The sequence below is a fragment of the Heterodontus francisci genome, chromosome 31 (assembly GCF_036365525.1).
Source record: "Heterodontus francisci isolate sHetFra1 chromosome 31, sHetFra1.hap1, whole genome shotgun sequence".
Classification (NCBI taxonomy): domain Eukaryota; kingdom Metazoa; phylum Chordata; class Chondrichthyes; order Heterodontiformes; family Heterodontidae; genus Heterodontus; species Heterodontus francisci.
The window spans coordinates 51605552-51628760 of NC_090401.1; the positions used below are offsets into that span (position 1 = coordinate 51605552).

The following is a 23209-nucleotide window of genomic DNA, read 5'->3' on the forward strand; positions in this document are numbered from 1 at the left end:
CAATACTACTGAAGACCTGTGCTCCAGAACTTGTCGCGCCCCTAGCCAAGCTGTTCTAGTACAGCTACAACACTGGCATCTAGCCGGCAATGTGGAAAATTGCCCAGGTATGTCCTGTACACAAAAAGCAGGACAATTCCAACCCGGCCAATTACCGCCCCCCCCCCCCCCCCACCACTCCATCAGTCTACTCTCAATCATCAGTAAAATGATGGAAAGTGACACCAACAGTGCTATCAAGCGGCACTTGCTCAGCAATGACCTGCTCAGTGTCGCTCAGTTTGGGTTCCGCCAAGGCCAGTCAGCTCCTGACCTCATTACAGCCTTAGTTCAAACATGGACAAAAGAGCTGAACTCAAGAGGTGAGGTGAAAGTGACTGCCCTTGACATCAAGGCAGAATTTGACCGAGTATGGCATCAAGGAGTCCTAACAAAACTGGACCAGAAACTGAACTGGAGTAGCCATCTAAATACAGTGGTTACAAGAGCAGGTCAGAGGCTAGGAATCCTGCGACGAGTAACTCACCTCCTGACTCCCCAAAGCCTGTTCACCATCTACAATGCACAAGTCAGGAGACTGATGGAGTACTCTCCACTTGCCTGGATGGGTGCAGCTCCAAAAACACTCAAGAAGCTCGACACCATCCAGGACAAAGTAGCTTCCTTGATTGGCACCCCATCCACCTCCTAGAAGGACAAGGACAGCAGTTGCATGGGAACACCACCATCTGCAAGTTCCCCTCCAAGCTACACACCATCCTGACTTGGAACTATATCGCCGTTCCTTCACTGTCGCTGGATCAACATTCTGGAACTCCCTTCCTAACAGCGCTGTGGGTATACCTACCCCTCATGGACTGCAGCAGTTCAAGAAGGCAGCTCATCACCACCTTCTCAAGGGCAATTAGGGATGGGCAATAAATGCTGTCCTAGCCAGCGATGCCCACATCCCACGAATGGATAAAAAAAATATCAGGCGAGGCAATGAGTCCTCCGCTGCTGCGGGTGGCGCTGTGGTGCGGAGGTGGGGCGAGGAAGGTGGGCAGGCTCCGCCGGTGTTTACTGCTCAGGCGGAAGGCGAGTCCAGTCAGGCCTGGCTGACTCTGTGCTGTTCTCTAGTTGTTTCTGTCTTTCAAAGCCGGTGTATTATTATTTTTAATTTCATACTCCCTGACCAGCACCGGAGCTCCACTGTCGAAATAAGTTAGAGGGAGGGGAAGATGTCGCGGAGTCTGTGGATGGGCGATGTAAGTGTGAGGACGGCAGGCCGGCGCCGCGTTGCCAGGGTTATTGGCAGCTGCCGACCTCAATCAGCGGCCGTGGGCAACCAGGGTAGGAGAGCCCCTGGGAGCAGCTCAACCTTGCAACAAGCCAACTGAGGCCCACTGGCCAAGCAAATATAGAATTAATAGTCAATAACTTTGCCATGTACAGAAACAATAACTGTGAATTCGATGTATAATGTAATTCTTTATCAAATCCATTGATACATAATTCTAAATATTTATTTGCAAATATTTGGAGGTAAAGAATCATATAATGTGGATAGTACCTATGTATTGTTGAACATGTATAGAGCAGCCACTTCCTGTCCTTTGCTTCCTTTTGTATTCTTTAGGTCACATTTCGTTGCCAATATTTTTTGCTGTGTCAACTGTCACAGTGTAATTGCCAGTCTGGAGTGCAGGTCACCTCCATTAGCAACTTGTATGTGAATGAGATTATGTTCATTATTATAGATCTGATGTTCATCGACTGGTTGTTGGTGATGCCAAGGACAACTTCTGACTGATCTAAAATTGTCAATCTCTGAGGGTTGTGAATCTTTGGAATTCACTACCCTGGAGGGCTGTGCATGTTCAGCCATTGAGTATATTCAAGGCTGAGGTAGCGAGATTTTTGTACTCTAGGGGAATCGAGGGATATGAGGATTGGGTAGGAATGTGGAATTGAGGTCACAGATCAGTATGATCTTATTGAATGGTGGAGCAAGTTTAAGGGGCCGACTCTTGTTCCTATTTCTTATATTGTAGGATGGATTTTGTAGGAAATGTCGCTCATTCACCCAGAGGGTTTTCTCTATTTTTGTTTTTAGCAAGGCTAGCAATTATTGCTATCCCTAGTTGTCCATAACTGAGTGACTTGCTAGGCCACTTCAGAGGACAGTTAAGAGTCAGTCATTCTGGTGTGGGACTCGAGTCACATACAGTCTGGGTCAGGTAAGGGCATTAATGATTATCTGTTGGGATTTTAATGACAATCATGGTCACTTTTTTACTGGTACTAAGTTTTATTAAAACTGAATTTAACTTCTCAACTACCATGATGGGATTTGAACTCTCATTCTTTGGATTATTAGTCCATTAACATAACTACAATGCTACCATGTCTATTCTTTGAAGAGTCATTTAAAAGTTTTTTCTCACCATCCTTAGCTAAGAGGATGGTGGTTAACCTACCTTTTTACATCTTCACCCGCTCCCCTGCTAAAATGCTGGAGTGTTCTTACTGGTCTATCTAGATGGTTTGTGTGTGTGTGTAGATTATGGTTGAGAGCACAGGCTTTTAAATAAGCAATCCTGCAATATGCAGAAGCTGCACCATACAGCACCAATGTATTATGGGCACTGATACAGTTTCCTTCATTTCACTTAATCTTAAATGCAGAAATGCACAGAGTAGGCAACATGTGGCTCCTTAGAAGAATGGGGGAAACGTCAGGGAGCAGTTATGTGCCTCCTGGCAATTGGCTAAGAACAGAATTAACCATGGCCTGAGGGCAGAATGTCCACCTCCATTTGGATATGTAACACAAGGGAGCAGCAAGTGGAGAAAGTTGGGTGGGTGTTGTCATAAAAAGGAAGACTTGCATTTTTCTACAGTGCCTTTGATGACCACTTGATGTCTCAAATCGCTTTACAGCCAATGAAATACTTTTGAAGTGTAGTCACTGTTGTCGGAAGCGTAGCAAACAGCAATGCGATAATGACCAGATAATCTGTTTTTGTGATGAATGACCCTCATAATATGGTGTAGTTTAGTTAATTTCTTTTTTAAATTGTAGTTTTGTTCTGGAGCGAATATAAACTTTCCCTCTAAGATTTTTTTTAAAAGTTAGGGTGAGAAAAGGAAAACTTGTCCTGCCAGTCCTCTCGTTCTCCCAGTCAACATCCAGCTGCATCCTAAGTACCTCTAACTGTTCAGAATAATTTGCCAGTTATCGGCTTTTGAGCAAAGAACTTCTTTCTAAAATCAAAATCATTCACCTTAAGTTAAATGGATGTCCTACTAACCTGATGCACACTGAAATAACCATTGTCCTCATTCTGTACTTTTTTCTGCAGTTGGAAAATTACATGGACGAAAATTTTATCTCCAGAGCATTTGCCACAATGGGTGAAACTGTAATAAGTGTAAAAATTATTCGTAATCGAGTGACAGGGTAAGAACTATGTTTATATTTATAAATGATGAATCATTTGTTATATATCATAACCATGGACTTAAAATTTTATTGATTTAGTTATTTGATTGCCTCAATTTTCTTCTCTCAATGGAAAAGTCCAGTGAAGGTGCACATGTTTTTTGCAGTTAACATTTTATTAAAAGGAATGATTTAGAATGGTATAACTAAAAAGCCTGCACATATTGAAAAACTGGAATAAAACTGAATTCCTGGAAATGCACCTATAAAGCAAAAAGACAAGTGAAGGTATACCTTTTTGAAAGTGGCAAGAACTTGGGATTTACAATTTCCATTCAGTTAAGTGGAATTGACTGTTTGAAACATGTTCTTTTTATAACTGAATTGTGTTTTAAAAAACATTGTTAAAAAGTTACAGAAACAAAGAACTTACATTTATATAGCACCAAAGCACTTCACAGCCAGCGGAGCACTTTTCGAAACGTCGTCACATTCATAAGGTAGTGAAATGTGGCAACTAATTCACACAGCTATGAGATAATTGATCAGAATGATTCATTTTTATAATGTTGGTTGAGGATAACTGTTAATTAAAACACTGAGGGAATTTCACTACTCTTTAATATGGTGCCAAGGAAGGACAACAAATACACAGCGCAGTTAATCTAAAAGTCATTGTGAGCAGAGAAGGCAAATAATTGTGCGGCAGCAAGAGAATTCAAACGATCAGAAGAATGTCAGAGATTGGAGAAAGCTTTCCACACAGCTCATGAAGATGCCAAAGAATAAAGTAAAGTTGCAGAATGGGTCAGTGAACGTCGCCAGAATGGGTACATAGTTTCCCGACTCTGTGCCCTGAAAGAAGCAAAGAAAGAATGCATAGCAGATTTCAAGGTTAGCGCTGGATGATGTACCACGTTCATGCAGAGACACGATTTTGTTCTTCCCCAAAAGACTAAGATTTCACAATGTCTTCCTGCTGAGTATGACAACAAGATCACCAAATTCCACTGATTTATACTCTGACATCGAAAGAAGAATGGATACAGTTTGGCTTGCATTGGCAACACGGATGAAACTCTCGTGAATTTTGATATGCCGGCAAATCAAACCGTGAACAAAGTTGGAGAAAAAACAGTACTAGTTAAAACGACCAGCCATGAGATGACTACATTCGCGACCATACTTTCTCGAATGTCCGAAGTGACAAAACTAAAGCTGATGGTGATATTTAAGAGAAAAACCATCCCCAAACAGAAATTTCCAAGAGGCATTGTTATCCATGTTCATGAAAAAGGATGGATGGATGAAGGCGGCTGCAGAATATAGCTGAGAAAAGGTGGAATTTGTGATCAGGTGGATTATGTAAAGAAAAAAGGTTTGCCCATCTGGGATATGTTTAAATTGCACCTAATAGATGATGATGTCGCTTAAGTTTGATCACAGAACACCGATATTGCAGTGATTCCCAGCGGCTTTACCAGCGTGGTCCAACCCTTAGATGTCAGTATCAACAAGCCCTTCAAGGACAGTATCAGAAATAGGTGGAGCAACTGGATGCAAGAGGGAGAGGAAACATTCGCCAAGGGAGGCAGCATGTGGGCTCCAACATTAGCAACTTTATGTGAATGGTTTGTAGATGCTTGGAATGAGCTCAAAACCAATATTGTCATGCGATCCTTTAAGAAATATGGTATTTCCAATGCACGCTGGTACAGGGGATGCATATTTATGGAATGATGATGACAGCATAACTGCTGTTGATGATGAGCCATATGATGTCATTCAAGCAGATGATTGGGCAGAATTATTTAGAGCTGCAGACAATGATGAGTGATTTTGATGGATTTAATGCATGTTCAGTTCCAACTAGTTTTTATTAAATTGTTTAATTTACTGTAATAATTGTGTAAAATTGTATATGAATTTTGTTTAAACAAATGGATTTGCAATAATTATGTCTGTCTCTTTGGTGGCTATTTTGTTAATAAAAGTTTGAAAATATGAATTGTGTAAGGTTGACCCCCCCCCCCCCCCCCCTCCCCAATTTAATCTCAAAAATTCAACTTCTACACAAGTATATACAGTATATCCCCTTGGTCTGTACACATTAGAACAATAGACTGAAATCAGTAAATAAGTAATGAAATCACAAGTGTTGGCAACACTGTTTTCAAGTACAAAAAATAATTCTTTCTGTCTTCATAACTTTAACACGTTGACTGTTAGAACTTTTTGTCTGCATGATTATCCCCCAAATCTGTACAGCCTTGGCTCGGTGATAGCACTGTCATCTCTGAGTCAGAAGGTTGTGGGCTGTGTCAGAGATGCTGTCTTTTAGATGTTAAACTGAGGAGGCCCTGTCTGCTTACTCAGTTGGACATAAATGACCCTATGGAACTATGCAAAGATTTCTCCATGGTGTCCTGGCTAACATTTATCCCTCAACCATTCACACTAAAAGAGATTATTTGATCATTTTGACCTTGGTGTAAGCAAATTGGCTGTCGTGTTTCCTATATTACAACAGTAACTACTCTTCTAAAGTACTTCATTGGCTGTAAAGCGCTTTGGAATATCCTGAGGTTCTGAAAGACACTATGTAAATACGAGTTTTCTTTCTTATTACCTGTTTTTAAAAAAAAAAAACCCACAAGCTATAAATTGGTAAGCATATGACTTTTAGGTCCTCTCAACTTGCATTATTTACTCCATAGTTCTGTGGTACTCCCCATGTTAAACAGCATGAAAATTTTTGGAATTGTGTGTAACGTGCATCATTCAGACTGAAGTTATGATTTCTTGGTGTTTTCAGTTAAGGTTTTAACTTTGTTTTTTTACATTCAGGACGCCAGCAGGTTACTGCTTTGTTGAATTCACAGACCAGGCTGCTGCAGAGCGATGTCTACTTAAAATCAATGGAAAAAAACTTCCAGGTGCTTCACCTGTAAGTATTTTGGTGAACATGTTAGGGAAAAAGATATCTATTGTGGAAGAAGTAGCAAATGAATCTAGTAATAAGACTCTGTGATGTGGCAGTGATACATTAGTTTGTAATAATGTAAACTTCTGCTCAGACCCTCCGATTGCCTACTCGGCCAAATGAGAATTTTAATACCTGAAGAATATGTTTCTACCATCACAAGTCTGATCTTAATCTGCCTAATTTGAATAGCTTTGCTAACTGGGACATTCTAGAGTTTGCCTATTGCATAAGTAGTGGCTAACAGAGTATCATTGCAGTGCATTTCTAGCCCAGAGTGCTTCATATTTTACTTCAAGAGTGAGGATTGATGGAGGCCTATTTCGCAAGAGATGCAGAGATTGGTGACTTTTTAGGACCACATAATACCTCAGCCCCAAATTCAAGTTTTGATGGGAAAGATAACAGGATTCAAGAATTTTCAAATTAATTTAAACAACTGACATTCTACAATAGCATCTATTTGCATATCAATCTTTGTGTTAAAAAATCATCCCAGTTCCTTATAAATCAGAGACCAAAATAGATAGTGCGGAAGAGGAAAAATATAAGCAGAATAGAAGTAAAGGGAAGGGCTTAAAGAATGGGATGAAAGTAATATTCTTTAGCATGTGCTTGAAAGCCAGATGGCGCGAGAGATTTCAGGAGGGTGTTCCAGAGGACAGACATTGAAATAGTATCTGCCAGAGATGGAATGAAGAAGAGTGGATCAATATCAGGACAATGATGTGAGACAAACATCGGGCTGCAGGGGGTTACTGATGTAGGGTTGGGCAACACTGTGGAGGTATTTAAAGGTGAGGACAAGCAGTAATCACTCCTTATGCTTGAATATACAGTCACTTGTTAATTGTATATTAAACTACAGTATGATAATTAACAATTTGTTTTGTTTCTGTTAGCAGCCCAGAAGATTTAAGCTTAACTATGCTACTTATGGAAAGCAACCAGATAACAGGTAATTCACGACAATACTTATTGCAGCTGTTGATCTGTTCAATCACTCCCTCGCTTCTGCTTTTGATGCCCTTGTTCCCAGTAAAACCCTTGCTCTCTCCCATCCTGTTTGTTCCCCTTGGTATGTCCCCCACCTTTGCTTCCTTAAGTCCAAGGGGATGCAGACTAGAATGCATGTGGCATACAGCTAGTTTAGCCATTCATGACTGAAGGTGGGTGACGACATCAAGCACAATGAGACCCTGCCCGGCTGTGCCAAAACTGCATTCCAGGATCATCTTGGGATGCAAAGATAAACACTGGCATCTTTTCTCCACTACCTACTGTCTCTTTAAACCCTCTGCCATGCTCACTTCATCCTCATCTCCAACAATGTGCGAGGAGCTCATGGACTGCTTTGTCATTAACATTGAGACCATCTTTTCAGCTGCCTCTGCTGAATCCCTTGCTTCCCTTTGCTCACCAAGCCAAGCTTCTGCAAGCTTTCCCCCACCCCCCATCCTGTCCAGGCCTTGAACCCATACCTTTTTCTAGTTGCTTTTCTATCTCCCACCATTTTCTTTTTTACATCATCTTGTTCATGAGATCTACCTCCTGCTCCCCACTGAACTGCTGATCACTGAAGTTCCCTTCCTGGCCCCCATACTCACTGACATTGTAAACTGTTTCCTTAGGTACTCTACCACACCCTTTCAAATCTGCTGTCATCATCCTCTATTCAAAAAACATCCACCCACTGTCCTTGCATACTGTTGCCCCACCATCCTTTCCTCATCAAAATCCTTGCCTATCTTTCTTGGAACTCCGTGTTTGCATCTCTGCTATCAGGTTTCCTGCCACTGCACTGAAACGGCCCTAATCAATGTTACAAATAACATCCTTGGTGACTGTGGTCGAGGTGTACTGTCGTTCCTCACCTTTCCCAAACTCTCTGCAGCCTTTGGCACAGTCGATCACCTCAATCCTCCTCTAACCACTCCGTTGTTCAGGTGAGTGGGACTGTCCTTGCCTGGTTCCACTCTTATGTATATATTTGTAGCCAGAGAATCTCTAGAAATGGTTCCTCTTCACATCCCCACACCATGATCTCTGGAATCCCCCCAGGATCTATCCTTGGCTGGCTCTTACCTCTCATCAACCTTTGGTGACTACATTCAAAAATATGACATTAAGTTCCACATGTATGCTTGCAACACCCAGCTCTATCTCACCACCATCTCTACTGCCTCTGTTAGTCCTGGGTGAGGCACACTTTCCTCCAGTTAAACATTAGGAAGACTGAAGCCATTGTCTTCAGCCTCACTAACAAGTGTCTCACCCTCCCTGGCTACCGTCTCAGGCTGAACCAGACTGTTCGCAACCTTGCCGCCCTGTTTGCCTCTGAGCTGAGCTACTTATCCCCGTATTGTTTCCACCACCAAGGCCGTCTACTTCCACCTCTGTATCATCACCGTCTCCACTCCTACCTCAACCTCAACCTATCTGTTGTTGAAACCCTCATCCGTGCCTTTGTTTTCTCCAGAATTGACTACTCCTATGATCTCCTGATGGCATCCCATCTTCTACCCTCCATAAACTCTGTCTTTTTACCCATTCCCATGGCCCCACCATTGGTGACTCTGCCTTCTGCCATCTAATCCCAAAGCTCTGGAGTTCTTTCCCTAAACATCTTCATCTCCCTCTCCACCTTTAAGACTCTCCTTAAAGCCTACCGCTTTGACCAACCTTTTAACCAACAGTCCTAATGGCTTGATATCAGTTTCTTTTCTGATTGCATCCTGTGAAATACAGGAATGTTTTCTTACATTTATATAGCACCTTTAACGTAATAATTGTTGTCTAACCAGAAACGTTGAGGTGGTATTCATGCCAGTGATGCAGTGTAATAGCCATGCTGTTTTTTTATCCAACAGTGACAAATTTCAGTAACATGTAGTCTCTGCGATTACCAACCTTAATTCCTGCCAACCAAGAGCCATAAACTGATGAAGACCTAAGACCAGTGTCTAAATATGAAAACTAAACATTACTTGTATTAAAATCATGCTGCAAATCTGTTAAGATATTTAAATTGGTTATCTCAGGGAACAAGATGGATTGGCTGTGCACTTGCATGTTTTTACAGTATATACCTACTTCTGAAAATAAAGCAGAATTGGTCTCTAGTTTAATGCATTTGTGATCATTTTAGTAATAGCTGCTTTTATATTAAATCTTTTCACTTCAACTTTTTTAAAATTTAATACTTGGGTATTAATATTCTGTCATACATTTTCACTAGTCCTGAATACTCTCTGTTTGTTGGCGACTTAACACCAGAAGTGGATGATGGGATGCTTTACGAGTTTTTTGTTGAAAAGTACCCCACGTGTAGAGGAGGAAAAGTGGTATTGGACAATCTGGGAAACTCCAAGTATGTAGCAGTTACCTATTTACATTAGCAATAAATTCAATATTCTTTGTGATGCCGTCACTGTTAAAGTCTAGAAGCTGTCAATGTAGCCAGTATCTATACTTGCAATGCCTTAAAACCAAATGTTTTAAATGACTGTGGATGGAGCAACACAATGCATTGTTATTATACACACTTACACACCGTGCCAGAGAGTGGAAGGATGAAAGTTGATGCTTACAATCCATCATATCAAGAACCTGCTGTCAACCACACCATAATGGGTAGACGCTAAGCAGAATCTAGCACTTGCCCACTGAGGTCCAAAGTTAAAGGGAAAGCCATCCTAGGTCACTCTTTTTCATCCTTTCTAGCTGCGGGCTATAGTGTAAAGAGGGTTGGAATCAGGTCTGCAATTATCTTTATTGCCAGTAAAAGTTTGGTATAGGGAGACTTCAGGAAGGAAGAATAGTACAATATTAAAAAAAGCTGTGGTCAGCAACAGTTATTTAATTAACTGTGTGCAAGATTGGGGGTAACTGTTCTTTTAAAATATAATGTTATTTAAATTTTTGCTATGTGGGTGACACTGGCAAGGTAGCATTTATTGCCCCCATTCCTAGTTGCACCGGGGGCATTAAGAGTCACACATTTGCTTATTATATGGTGTTTACATCCTGCACTTGTTTATCTGCTAGTTCCAGTATCTCATTAATTAACTTGTTGCTCCACTTAGTGCTTTAGTAAGTGCAATGTCTTCAAATTAAAATAAGTCTGTATTTTGTATATTTCAACAGCATTTAGATGCAAGGGAAAGTTGAGGTTGAAACAAAAAAATTTAAACTGTGATTAATACAAATAAATTACTCAAACTGCAGCTTTTTTAGTTCATGACATAATCGGAGCCTTGCAACTCACTTTCATCTATCTGTTTAATGTAACCCTTGACTCCTAAGTCTGTGCAGCCCAACCTTTCAATCTGTCCTTCCCCAGCCCCGACACCCCTTCCCAGGTCACCCATCTAAAAGCAGTTAGATTAGGAATATAACAGTGACTAGAAATATAATAGAATTTCTTTCTTTTGCAGAGGCTATGGCTTTGTGAAGTTTTCAGATGAAGCTGAACAGAAACGAGCACTTGCTGAGTGTCAAGGTGCTGTTGGAGTTGGAGGGAAAGCTTTAAGACTGAGTGTGGCAATACCAAAAACGTAAGCAACATTGGAGAAAAGCACAAAAGTTGGGTGTTACACTTTCTATACTATCCTTCCCTTCTGAACCTTTACTCCTTTGCCACTCTTGAACTTTATATGTACCAAATCTGCAAAATTCACTTTCTGTAACTTGATAATGCTAGGAACATGGAATACAAGAAACCTGGTGGAGTTTAGCATGTTTTATTTGCTCCCACGATTTAGTGGCTTATTTTAATCATTCTCACTAATTCTGTTTCTCTCCTTCCCTCACCATCAGCATCTCCCCTTGGTTCCTACATGCTGACCTCTCCAGTTATCACTAGCTAAAGAAAGCCTAACAAGTTTCACTGCAACAACCTAATTTTTTTCACAGAGCTGTAACTGAAGCAGTAGAATAAAGTATTAGCAGCAGCATATTAAATCTCTTGGTGGTGTTGCTGTAATATCTATTTACGTATAAGATTTAGCTGGTCCTGTGTTTATATTTAAATCAATGAATAGAAGGTTTTAAAAATGATTTTATCATCTTTGAAACCCTGTACCAATCTCCAAACTCTTGAGAAATTCATGTATTTATACTTAGTGAAGCCTGCTTTTAAGCAATTTGTTTTTGCCAACTAAAATTATACACTTAAGTAGGCGGTACATTTAGCTGAACTGTCATTGAAATAGCTGAGTGCCAGTGAGTAGATACATGAGTGACATGATATGAGGAGATTCCTTTGTACATGGCAAATATAAACAGACCTGTAAAATAATGCTACAAGTTGGTTCAGATGAAAAATGTCAGACAATCTTCCTTTTTATTTAAAAAAAAAGAACCAAGCAAGGCACTGTACCACTGTGATTTTGGCAGGAGGAATAAGGGTAGTCAGATTGATTCCCTGTGAGAGAAGTGGAAGTCAGAGCACCCAAAGAGACTTTGGAGAGGAGTGGGGCCATTGATAATCGGAGAGAATCCTTGTTTTGTAAAAAAAAAAATCAGCTAATACACAGTAGTGTAAGGAAGTCTCTAGGAAAAGCAAGACCGTTGTTAAGTTTGTTTGGAACAACCCATTTATATAGCACCTTTCATGTTCTGGGATATTTCAAAGTGCATTACAGCCAATATAGTACATTTGAAGTGTAGTCACCATTGTAATGTAGGGAATTGTGTAACCATTTTGTAGCTGGCAAGGTCCCACAAAAAGCAATGTCATACATGACCAGATAATCTGTTTTTAGTGTTGGTTGAGGGACACCGGAATAGATCCTCTGAAGAACTTTGCATTGTACCACAGGATCATCTACGTCCATCTAAGAGAATAGTCAGGGCTTCAGTTTAACGTCTCGTTCAAAAGTCAGCACCTCTGACAGTTTAGCATGCCCTTGGTACTGCACTAAGTGTCAGCTTCGATTATGGGCACAGAACTCTGAGGTGGAGCTTGAACCCACAACTTTCTGACTCAAGCAAGAATGCTTAACCAAGACTGACTTCTTAAACGTAGTCTCTCTCTGTCTACTGTTAGAGATTCTCCTGTTTCAATAGAATGCTTCTAACAGATGAGAAGTGGGTGTTGGTCAGCTGGGACTGATCACCAGTCTTGAAGTTTATCTGAGACAAAAGAAAGTATATGCAATGTGCGTGTGAAATATTTAAATGTTAATAGCTTGAGCAATTAGAGTTTAAAGAGGTAGTATTTTCGTTTATCTGCACTGTTGAATTTAAATGGTCTACCTTTAGAACAGTTTGGCAATGTAGCAGTGTCGACATTCACTTAAGCAGTTGTTCAGGAGCATTGTGGTTGATCGATAGTCATGTATCACTTGGACTTATCGGGACCTTAAAGGAGTATATCTGGAGTGATTAACTTTGGTGCAGTGAGAATCTGTGAATTTGTGTGAGTGGCTCATTAGAAGTTGTGAAAAATTCTGCACTTAAGCAAATTTGCTTTAACACCACTGTGCATTTAGCCAGAACATTTAACATTGACTTAATGGCAAAATAGTTCAGGTTCTGAAAAAGTGGTGCATTTGGCAGATGCTTTGCTGGAAATGCGCTTCACTGCATATTATTATAGTATTTAACATTTAAAATCCAGCGTGTAAGATATTAAAATAAGATCTAAGTTCCAAAAGAGTCTAATTATAGTCAAGTTCTGTTTCGCAGGCGGTCTTAGTTATGTTTGTTAAATGCATTTGCTTCCTTATTGTTTCTTTTGGTAACTAGAACATGCAGTCAGCAATAACTTGAAATGGAAGAGATTTCAGCTATTTAGTGTACATAACACTATCTTTTTGTCCTGTTGTAACAAATTAAATGTCTTTTAACTTTCAGAAATCGTGTAGTGAAGCCACCAGACTACAGCCAGACATATACCTACAACTACAGCCAGTATTACCAGCCATACCAGAACTACTATACACAGTGGGGATATGATCAGTACACTGGCAGCTATAGCTACAGCTACCAACAATATGGTTATACTCAAAGCACCATGCAGGTAAAGTTATTGAAAATTGAGAGACCTTAACCACCAGCTCCCCCCACCATAATTTGTATATATGTTACGCTATGTTTGACAAGTCTCATGAAAAACAATCAACAATGTCTTGTAGTCAAATGTGTCCTAGACAGAATATTTTATAGCATCTGTGTAAGCCTTCTACTTCGATACTGAAGCAATTTGAAATTACGAAACTATGGACGATAAGTTGAAGCTATTTGATGACAGATTATTCAATATCGAAGTTATTCCACAATTAGGAAGCCAAGTGAATCATGTGCAGCAAGTATGAAAGAGTTGTGTAGGCCCTGCTTATGAGTTCCATATTTAAACAGCTTGCCAACAAGTATTCGATTAGTGCAGCAATTATGGTAAGAAATAGAATTAGTGTAGTCTTGTGTTAAATGTGGAGAGCACTTTGAAATCTTCATCTTTGTGGGCTTGTTATTCTACAGAATACCCCCTATTGTGCATTTTCTTTGTATGTTTTGGTTAGGAAGAATTAAGTTCCTACAAAACGCTTTCATTGCTGCTGCTAAGCATATGGACAATGTAAAGTTGGTTGAATGCTTTGGTGATTAAAGATGAAGTTTTTTTTGCATTGAATTGGGTTGAAACTATCCACCAGATTCAGCCACTAAGCCCATCATAATGATGTACTACTTTTCCTTTTGTTATTTCCACTGCTCCCTTGCACCCCTCTTGAGGTTTTGTAACAGCTACAATGTTTGGCCACCTACAGTCTTAATTTGGCTTTGCTAAAAAGCTTTGTTGCTGCACAATTGTAGCATGCAGAGCTTCTCCTGCCTGTTGATGAAACAATTCAGTTATGTTGCCTTTAAATTAATAGTAACGATTTCACTTGGGCCCTAGCATTCTAGATGACCATTGATAGTATCATTTAAATTGTATTTTGTGTGAGGAGGTGGCAGAGGGAAAAGGTAAGCTGCAGTATATTGTTATCTGAAGATATTAAAACAAAAACTCATTTATAGATGACTTGTTTTGTTTGCAGAATTATGAAGAAGTAGGAGATGATGCTTTGGAAGGTAAGTGCAAAATTGAACATTTCTCTTCAGTGTTTCAATACAGTTATAATCAAACTTTACACAAGTGGTTTCGATCACTCTGTACTTTGTTTGATCTTATGTTTTCTTATAGTAAAATGAAAGATTTTTAAAGTTTAAGGTGTAGTTCAGAAAGTATACTAAAATAAAGCAGTCAGAAAACAGCAGTCCATAGCGAAGCCTCTCACCCTTGGTACCTTTGTTTTTGTATGTGGATCCCTCCACTCTTGCTCACCGATGTTCAGTTTGGCTTCTGCCAGGACCACTCGGCTCCAGACCTCATTACAGCCTTGGTCCAAACATGGACATAAGAGGTGGGAGTGACTGTCCTTGACATCAAAGCAGCATTTAACCGAGTGTGGCATCAAGGATCCCTAGCAAAATTGAAATCGTTGGAAATCTCTGCACAGGTTGGAGTTATACCTAGCACAAAGGAAAATGGTTGTGGTTGTTGGAGGTCAATCATCTCAGCCCCAGGACATCTCACGAGTCAGAAGTGTGATGGAATACTCTGCACTTGCCTGAATGAGTGCAGCTCCAACAACACTCAAGAAGCTCAACACCATCCAAGGCAAAGCAGCCCGCTTGATTGACACCACATCCACCACCTTAAACATTCACTCCCTCCATCATCGGCACACAGTGGCAGCAGTGTGCAGCATCTACAAGATGCATTGCAGCAACTCACCAAGGCTTATCCAATAGCACCTTCCAAACCTGTGACCTCTACCACCTAGTACAAGGGCAGCAGACATATAGGAACACCACCACCTGCAAGTTTCCCTCCAAGTCACACACCATCCTGATTTGGAACTATATCACTGCTCCATCACTGCTGCTGGGTCAAGATCCTGGGGCTTCGTCCCTAACAGCACTGTGGGTATATCTACACCACATGGACTCTGTTGATGTATTTTTAAAAAATCTTTCTATCTTGTAAAAAAATTTCAGCACGGAAGAAGGCGATTTTGCCCATCATATCTGCTGGTGCTAGTTCCACATTGGAGCTGTCTAATCTCATTTTTTTTGCCCTTTACCAATACCCTTTAATATTTTTGTATTTCCTATGTTCATCTAATTCCCTCCTAAATTTTGTAATTAACTCTCCTTCAATAGTTGTTTGTGGTAATGTATTCCATATTACCCTAACTTATGTGTGATAGAGATTGATTGGATATGGAACTCTTAAATCCTTTCACTCAGGCAAGTAGAATTTCCCAAACATGTCCCTAAGCTAACCTATTGATTGCTGTAGACCTTCACTATAACACTCAGCTATACAACAGCATGACCTCTGACATGGTATTGAATGGGTACTACTCCCTCTTTAAATCATTTTTTTAAAATCCCCTAAATACGCTGGTCCAGATTTTCCTGGGGACTTTACCTCTATGATGCAGTGACGCATAAAAGGTGCAAAATAATAAAATTATGAAGTGACTTACGTTGTGTCATATTTTGCTGGAACCTTATCCTGTCACTGGTACCCTTGCCAAAAAAGTTAATTATTGTATGCCACCCCCATTAAAATCAATGGCAATCACCATTTTCCTGGATTAAAGTCATTTCTCGTGCTGCTCCAAATTGATTTAAACATAATGGCTTTGGTGACCTGGCAGCAGGGTGCCTTTTTGCTTCTAGATAGTTTCCTCTTGCTTCCCAGTTGGCTTGAGCTTGTTTGCTTAGCTCCCAGTAACTTACAAAGACTCTTTATTTATTTCAAAGGATCCATTCTGTATTAACTATGAAAAATTGATTTGTGTTATTAGAATTTATTTCAAATCAAATGAGCGATTTACTTAATCAGAAAGTATTGACTCTGATTGGATTAGCTTTGAGGTGAAAAACATTACTGAAACAATATAATTAGAACTGGGGCAGGCAAGACACAAAAGTTTCCTGATGTGTGGTGGTCTTATTGCGACAGATTAAAATTGATAACTCAGTGGACAATTTACTTCAATTTTCTGACGTACTCTCTCTGATACCCTTGCCAATGATAGTTCTTTGCCACAGTGGAGAGCAGTTCTATTGGCCGTAACAGAACTAAAATTGATACTCATTGATTCCCACCTGGGCTGCTGCCACATCAGTCAAGCCATCAGAGTTACTGTACTGCCAACATCAGAGAAGGAGTCATGACAATCAATGAGTATCAGTTTCTGTTCTGATACAGCCAGTGAAACTGCTCTGCATTCAGGGATTAACTGGCTTTGACAAGGAACTCAGAGCAGGTACATTAGAAAATTTTAAAATGTTTTTCCCTCTTCATTATCGACTCCAATCTGTCACAATAAGATTACCGCATTGTAGGAAACATTGTGCTAAATATACAGCCAGGTGTCGTATTAAGTTCCAATGTTTGGTCACTACCTAGAAGCGCTAAAACGTAAACATCGGCCATTCACTGCACCGCTTCTGATTTGCTGTAGCGCATTACAATGAAAAATGCAGGAAAAGATGTAGGAGATCGACACACTTAAAAGTGAGATTTATAGTGTTGTCACTGATCTTGCCATTGTAGGAAAATCTGAGCCACTGTTTGATTCTGAAATGTGTCCAAGCACCCACTGACAGAAAATTGATACTACATAGTCCTTAACCATTATTTTGCATTGAGTTGGAAAAATCTATTTCTGTTCAAATCGGTTTCATGCCACCACAATGTGTCATGAACATTCGTACACACCATTAATGGAACAGTATATTGCAGGACTATTGTACAACCTACACTGCGCCAATCGAGACTTATTCTATTGTGTTTCAAGGAGGGTGGAACTTCCCCTGTGAAATTGGAATTATACAAATGTGCCTTTGACGTTTGTTTTCCCCCCTTTTTCTCCCATTTCTCTTGAAGTCACTGACTGCACTGCAGTTCCTTGGGCACCAGCCACCCAATGGTACCTCACTCAAGTAGGTATTCATAATGTGTGAATCTGGACAGGCTGTTCAGTTGCGGGGATGCCACAGCTGAGCACAATCCTGTCATCCATGCACACACCTTTCAGCAAGAGGCACTGGGTAAAGATTAGGAGTGGAAAACCTTGGCTGATTTTTCCCCTCTCTAACTAGGGAGGCTGCTTATAGCACCCTAACTGTAACCCTGGCTCAGATTAGCTAATTCATCACAGACTGAGATTGAATCTGGGACCTTCCTGGTCTGTATGGCTCAGTGCCACTGCTTTTAACAGTGTTACCATATATAAAACTATTTGGTAAAAACACATCCTCCTTTGGAAATTCTAAAGAAAAAACACATGAAAGAATGTTTTGCCGCAAAACTGAAATTCTTATCTTGGCAGTTGCTTAAGGCTATTTTTTCAAGGATAAAAAGAAATTGAAAAGTTAATTGTTAGACAACGGGCATAGCATCTGCCATGCTGGCCAAATAGAGTTCCTGTTCGTTGTAAGGGATCATTACTGGAACTGACTCATTAATGCACTGATTATGCTTATTTGGCTCAGTGCATCATGGGAATATGCCTCTTCCTGCTCAAGGCCTCTCCTTTCCGGGTATATTCCTTCAGCCAGGAGGATGGGGTGGACAGAGCCAAGGACTTCTCCACGACTACAATCACCAGTGCTGTTCCATGTTCTGCTGACAAGGGGGCGCATTTGCCTCGGCGAGACAATGTAAGTTTATGTCTCCAATGAGAAACTTTACTTCCAGTGGGTGCCCCTCCTAAATGCCTTGTGGGAGATTCATGAGTGGCTGGATGTCCAGTATCCCTGTGACTTTGAAGTTGTAACTGCTTCGATGTGAGGCAAGTGGTTAAATCCAAACAGTATCATGATGGGCCAGTTTCCTTGTTTTGACAATGCCTGGATTTGAGTAAATTGAACAGATTATTTCATTGTTTTTGGTTAGAAAAGATGCATTCTCACCTCTGTTTGCAATGAATGGATTCAACTGGTGATTGATTGTGGCACTTAGTGAGTCTTTGTACAACAATCAAACGCATAGTGTGGCCCTCTTCACTTCTACAAAGCAACATCTTTGTTGAAGACACTCATGAAGAACAGTATAGCATCGATATTCACTGCAAGTGTCCAAATGTTCTTTTCCCCAAATTACTAGTCCTGTTTCAGTGTCCACAGCAGTCCACTGGCTATTGCAGCAAGAGGTTACTGGTCCAGAAATTTGCAGCAAATGTAAAAAGTTTGGCTGTGTTAGATCGAACTTTACATTTCTCCCCTCACCTAACACCACTACCATCTTCTCCCCCATGTTAAACTTTTAGTTTGTTTCTTTGGATTTCTTTTCCTCCTCTGTTTTAGTTCCTCAATTCTGTAATCTTTTTTGTGCTGTTTTTGCTTCTTCCTGTATGCATTCTTATTATTTTCCTTGATTTTTTTTTTCCCCCCCAGGCTACAGTTTCCTTCCAGTTTCTCTGCTGCAAGTAAATATTGCTGGAGCAGTAAGATGCTATAATGCAATGGTGTTGGTGTCTTGGACCTCTGAAATTGCAGCATTCCCTCAGTACTGCACTGGAGTGGCAGCCTAGATTTTGTACTCAAGTCCCTTGTGTGGGACTTGAACCCACAACCTTCTGACTCAGAGGCAAGAGTGCTGTCCACTGAGCTATAGCTTATATTTCAGATGGCAAGTGGAACAGTGGGAGGAAATTGGAGTAAATGGGAGGAGGCACTCCACTAAGGCCCCTCCTGCTGACCACTACTTCATGACTTTCCACCAGTAGTCATGGCGGACGTTGAATATATCTGACAAATATTGGCCAGCATATTCATATTGTCTACTAACGACAATGTGGCATCACTATGCATTATCTCCTGTCCTTAACGTCCAGTGTTGCTATGGTGTTAGAATTACAAGAGGAAGCTAGGCATGCTCCACTGCTGCAGGCATCCCACCGCTAAAGATATGCAAATGACGTTGGCCTCAGTACCTACTGAGGTTAGCATCGGGAGACATGAGCAGAAGAAAGGCTGCTCTGGTGCAGTTTGGATGCGTATGCATAGAAAATCTGTCATGTCCTGCGAGGTCACTTGGTCTAACTATGAGTAGGGGTACAATAATACAACAGATCCTGATACAGTAGCATTGACACTGACAGTGCTGCGGTAACTGAATGAGGTATTGAGCTACTGTTGCAGTCTGTTACATTTGCAGCTGTTTCACTGGTTCTTGCAACAGCAAAATGATGAGGTGTGAGACTGACCTCTTGTTCTTGATTAGACTGCTTGTCCACTTTGAAGCTTGTTTTGCTGTATTTAATCTGAAGTGAGTTTCTTTCTTTTTCAGTGACCCCCACAATGCTAGCAACATTGACAGGAAGATAATTGCCACCATCATTTGTAATTAAAGCCTTGATCGTATTTTGTGCATTGAAGAAAAAAGGGGTGATGCCTAGCTTATAAATATGTGTAGTAGACTCTGCAAGAGGTTAACAAGGTTACTTGAAGGCAGGAAATAAGAATCTTATTTGACAATTTGGGCTAGAAAGATTTTTGGGGGAAGCACAGTCTTCTGTTCCAGGATTTATTGTGGAGGGAGGAAGCTCTGGAGTCAATCTTCCAGTTTTTATTTTGTAACATCCAATGATTGCTGCTTGCCCTCCTCCATATGTAAACAGACACCACAGTCTTCCCACATCAGCTTCTGAGCATCTCATTCCACCTCAGAAGAAACAAAAGAGCATCAGGAAGGAGGCTTAAGAGCCATAGCAAGGAAAATAAAGAAAACTGGTAGGGAATTGGGATTAAAAAGGTAGAGGTGCTGTGGCTAACACAGTGCAGAGCCAGCTCAATAGACCACAAGGCCTACTGCTGTTTCTATATTCCTAACTAAAAGAGACATGGTTAAAAGGTTAGAAAAAGTGAGAAGCAGAAAGCAAATGAAAATAAATTAAACTAGGAGATGGGGAGAAATGAATGACGAGAAGTAGAGACAGATACTCAAATGACAATGTTGGGAATGAAATACAATATAAGTAAAGAGGATGTGCTTCCAAATGTCAGAAGAAGGGGAAGTGAGTGACGAGAAAAGCGTGAATTGTGATTTATTGATCTGATGTTTTGGCCACACTGGCCTCAGAAGGTTTCACAGTACATAAACTTTTGTTATTTGAGCTATGAGGCTTCTCTGACGTACAGAGTAAAGCATGTTCTCCATTGTGTGCTGTGTGTATTGAAGTGCCATTGTCACACTTATTATGTTCCAGATCCAGTTCCTCACTTGGATATCGAAGAAGCAAACACACAGTTCATGGAACAGAGTGAGGAGTTCTATGACGCCCTAATGAATTGCCATTGGCAGCCGTTGGACAGTGTTGCATCTGAAATTCCTGCTTCGGCTATAGCCTAGCAGATTAATATTGCTACTGCAAAGTCATAAAGCATCCAGATGATCAGCGCCATCGTGGGATTTTGTTTTAATCCCTTGGTTCGCAAGATTTTCTGGTTCCGGCACAATTCTTGTTTAATATGGTTCTTACTGTGACAAAACAGATTTAATAAATGCTGCATCCTCTTGTTCATGTTTTATGCAAAGTTTGAAGCAAATCGATGATTTCAGAAGAAATGTTCTTCCTTTGTTTTTTAAGAACAAAAATAGAACTGATTCCCAAAATGTTAGGCTGTCCAAATAATACATTCACAGTTCAGGAATGTTTTAAAATATAATTGTATAGAGGAATAGGTGAGCCAGAGAAGTAAGCTACGTGTCTCACACCTAGACCCCAGTAGAGGTTCTCAAATATTGTGTGAACCATGACACTGCTAAGTGCCTTATAACTCATTTCTTTGCATCTATTGCTACTTTTGTGCAATTTTGAGTTTTAGGACTAAGGACTTCAAATACCCACTGACAAACACAGAGGTTCCTTACACAAAGATCTGGATTAATTTTTTGTGAAAAATGTGACATTTGTCTAGCAAGTTTATCAACTTATGACCTCTGTTTTTACAGTCTGAAACAGTACTGGTTTATTAACTACATTTGGTGTGTGTGTGTATATGTACATATAAGTCAAGAATTTTGATACTGCTGAGTACCTGTTATCCTTTTTTTTTTTGGTCAAATTCTAACCCTAGGCCAGCTAAAATGTCATTACTGACCTCTTAACAATGTTTTTAGTTGTGGTTTTAGGATGATCAAAATGGAAGTTATGCTTATAGTGCGTGTAGTATATTGGTATAGATTCTCCTGGTCATCCACCTCCAACCCAAACTTTTGAGCTTACAAACTTGGATAAGCCATGGGGTCTGGTTTGCTTCTGACTTTCAGAAATGCATATAGCAGACTGCATCTTTGTTGGAAAAGAAGGCACAATTTACCCTAGCTAAAGTTTAAAAATTACAGTGAGCAGGGCATGTAAGATTTATGAAAAAATGCCACTAATTCTGCTTCTGTATCTCTCACTGTATTTTCCAAATTTTTCCAGGTGTTCTTTTTTCCAGCAGAGTTCTGATGCCCTGATTGCACTTTCACTTAAAAGTACTACTGAGTTACGAAGTATGCAATGGGGCTCCAGATCTGTAAATTCATGAATGGGTACAATACATTGTGAAATTATCTGTTAAAAGTAGTCGTCGGGCGCTAATTTAAGGTCACTAAGTTCTGCTCGCAAACGTTGATGTTTTAATTTTTCCAGTTGTACTTTTATTGAAATTCTGATTTTATCATACCCAGGAGCCTGTAAAAACAATTTTATTTTGTAAAATAAAGGCAATTTTCTTTTATCATTTCTGTTTTTAATGTAATTACATTCTGAGCTTTATTTGCACTTGGTATTGGATAATACAGTATCTGTTTCTAACTAGAGTGTCAAAAATTATTGGGGCCTGATTATGGGTGAAGTTCTGCAGAGCTCTGTATTGGGTCTGTTCATTGTTTTCATTGATGAGACAGAGAGGACTTAAACTGAAGCGCCTTTAAATTTATTGAGTCATAAGTATATGTACTAGGGTTTAGTAATTCAGAACAGATCAATAGTTTGCACGCTGATTTGGATAAGTTAGGCGAATGAGCCCATGCATGGCAGATGTCAATTGATGTGGACAAATGCATAACTCGGGTTAGGAAACACCAGCCACGTTAGTAGCATAAAAATGTATGTCTTCAAGGTAACAGGTCAAGAAAGAGGTTTGGGCCAAGTAGTTGATCACTCATTAAAGAAGCACAAGCAGTATGAGATTACATAGAATTACATTGAGTCAACAATTCAGAAACAAACCATTCAATCCAACTGGTTTATGCTGTTGTTTATACTGCATACAAACTTCCTCCCGCTCTAATTATCTCTTCCCACCCTGCTCCCCGGACACGTAATATCTCCTCCCTCATGTTTATGAGGGGACTGTAGGGAAAGCAAATAAGGGTTTAGATAGTGATGTCAGGATTTCTTTCCCATCATTGGTGGTGGCATAGTCGTAATGCCACTAGACCAGTAATCCAGATGCCTAGGCTAATGCTCTGGGGACATGGGTTCAAATCCCACCATGGCAGATGGTGAAATTTGAATTCAATTATTAAATCTAGAATTAAAAGCTAGCCTAATGGTGACCATGAAACCATTGTCGATTGTTATAAAACCTATCTGGTTCACGAATGTCCTTTAGGGAAGGAAATCTGCCGTCCTTACCTAGTCTGGCCTACATGTGACTCCAGACCCACAGCAATGTGGTCGACTCTTAAATGCCCTCTGAAATGGCCTAGCAAACCACTCAGTTGTATCAAACCACTACAC

At 40.2% G+C, this 23209-nt stretch overlaps 1 protein-coding gene across 5 annotated transcripts; it reads left to right on the forward strand.

The window, feature by feature from the left end:
* Window positions 1-1033: 1033 nt before the first annotated feature.
* On the forward strand, window positions 1034-22202 carry LOC137347258 (tRNA selenocysteine 1-associated protein 1-like). Of its 5 annotated transcripts, XM_068011571.1 has the most exons (10): window positions 1034-1247; window positions 3345-3442; window positions 6272-6371; window positions 7310-7365; window positions 9646-9777; window positions 10844-10963; window positions 13266-13431; window positions 14450-14483; window positions 17967-18134; window positions 20684-20774. In XM_068011571.1, the coding sequence occupies exons 1-9, from the start codon at window positions 1221-1223 to the stop codon at window positions 18101-18103; spliced, it is 870 nt and encodes a 289-aa protein (XP_067867672.1). In that variant the 5' UTR covers window positions 1034-1220; the 3' UTR covers window positions 18104-18134; window positions 20684-20774. The 5 variants fall into 5 exon arrangements, with proteins under 5 accessions (XP_067867672.1, XP_067867670.1, XP_067867671.1 ...); XM_068011569.1 differs by lacking the exon at window positions 17967-18134 and having other exon boundaries at window positions 20684-22202; XM_068011570.1 differs by lacking the exon at window positions 17967-18134 and having other exon boundaries at window positions 7313-7365; window positions 20684-22202.
* Window positions 22203-23209: the final 1007 nt, after the last annotated feature.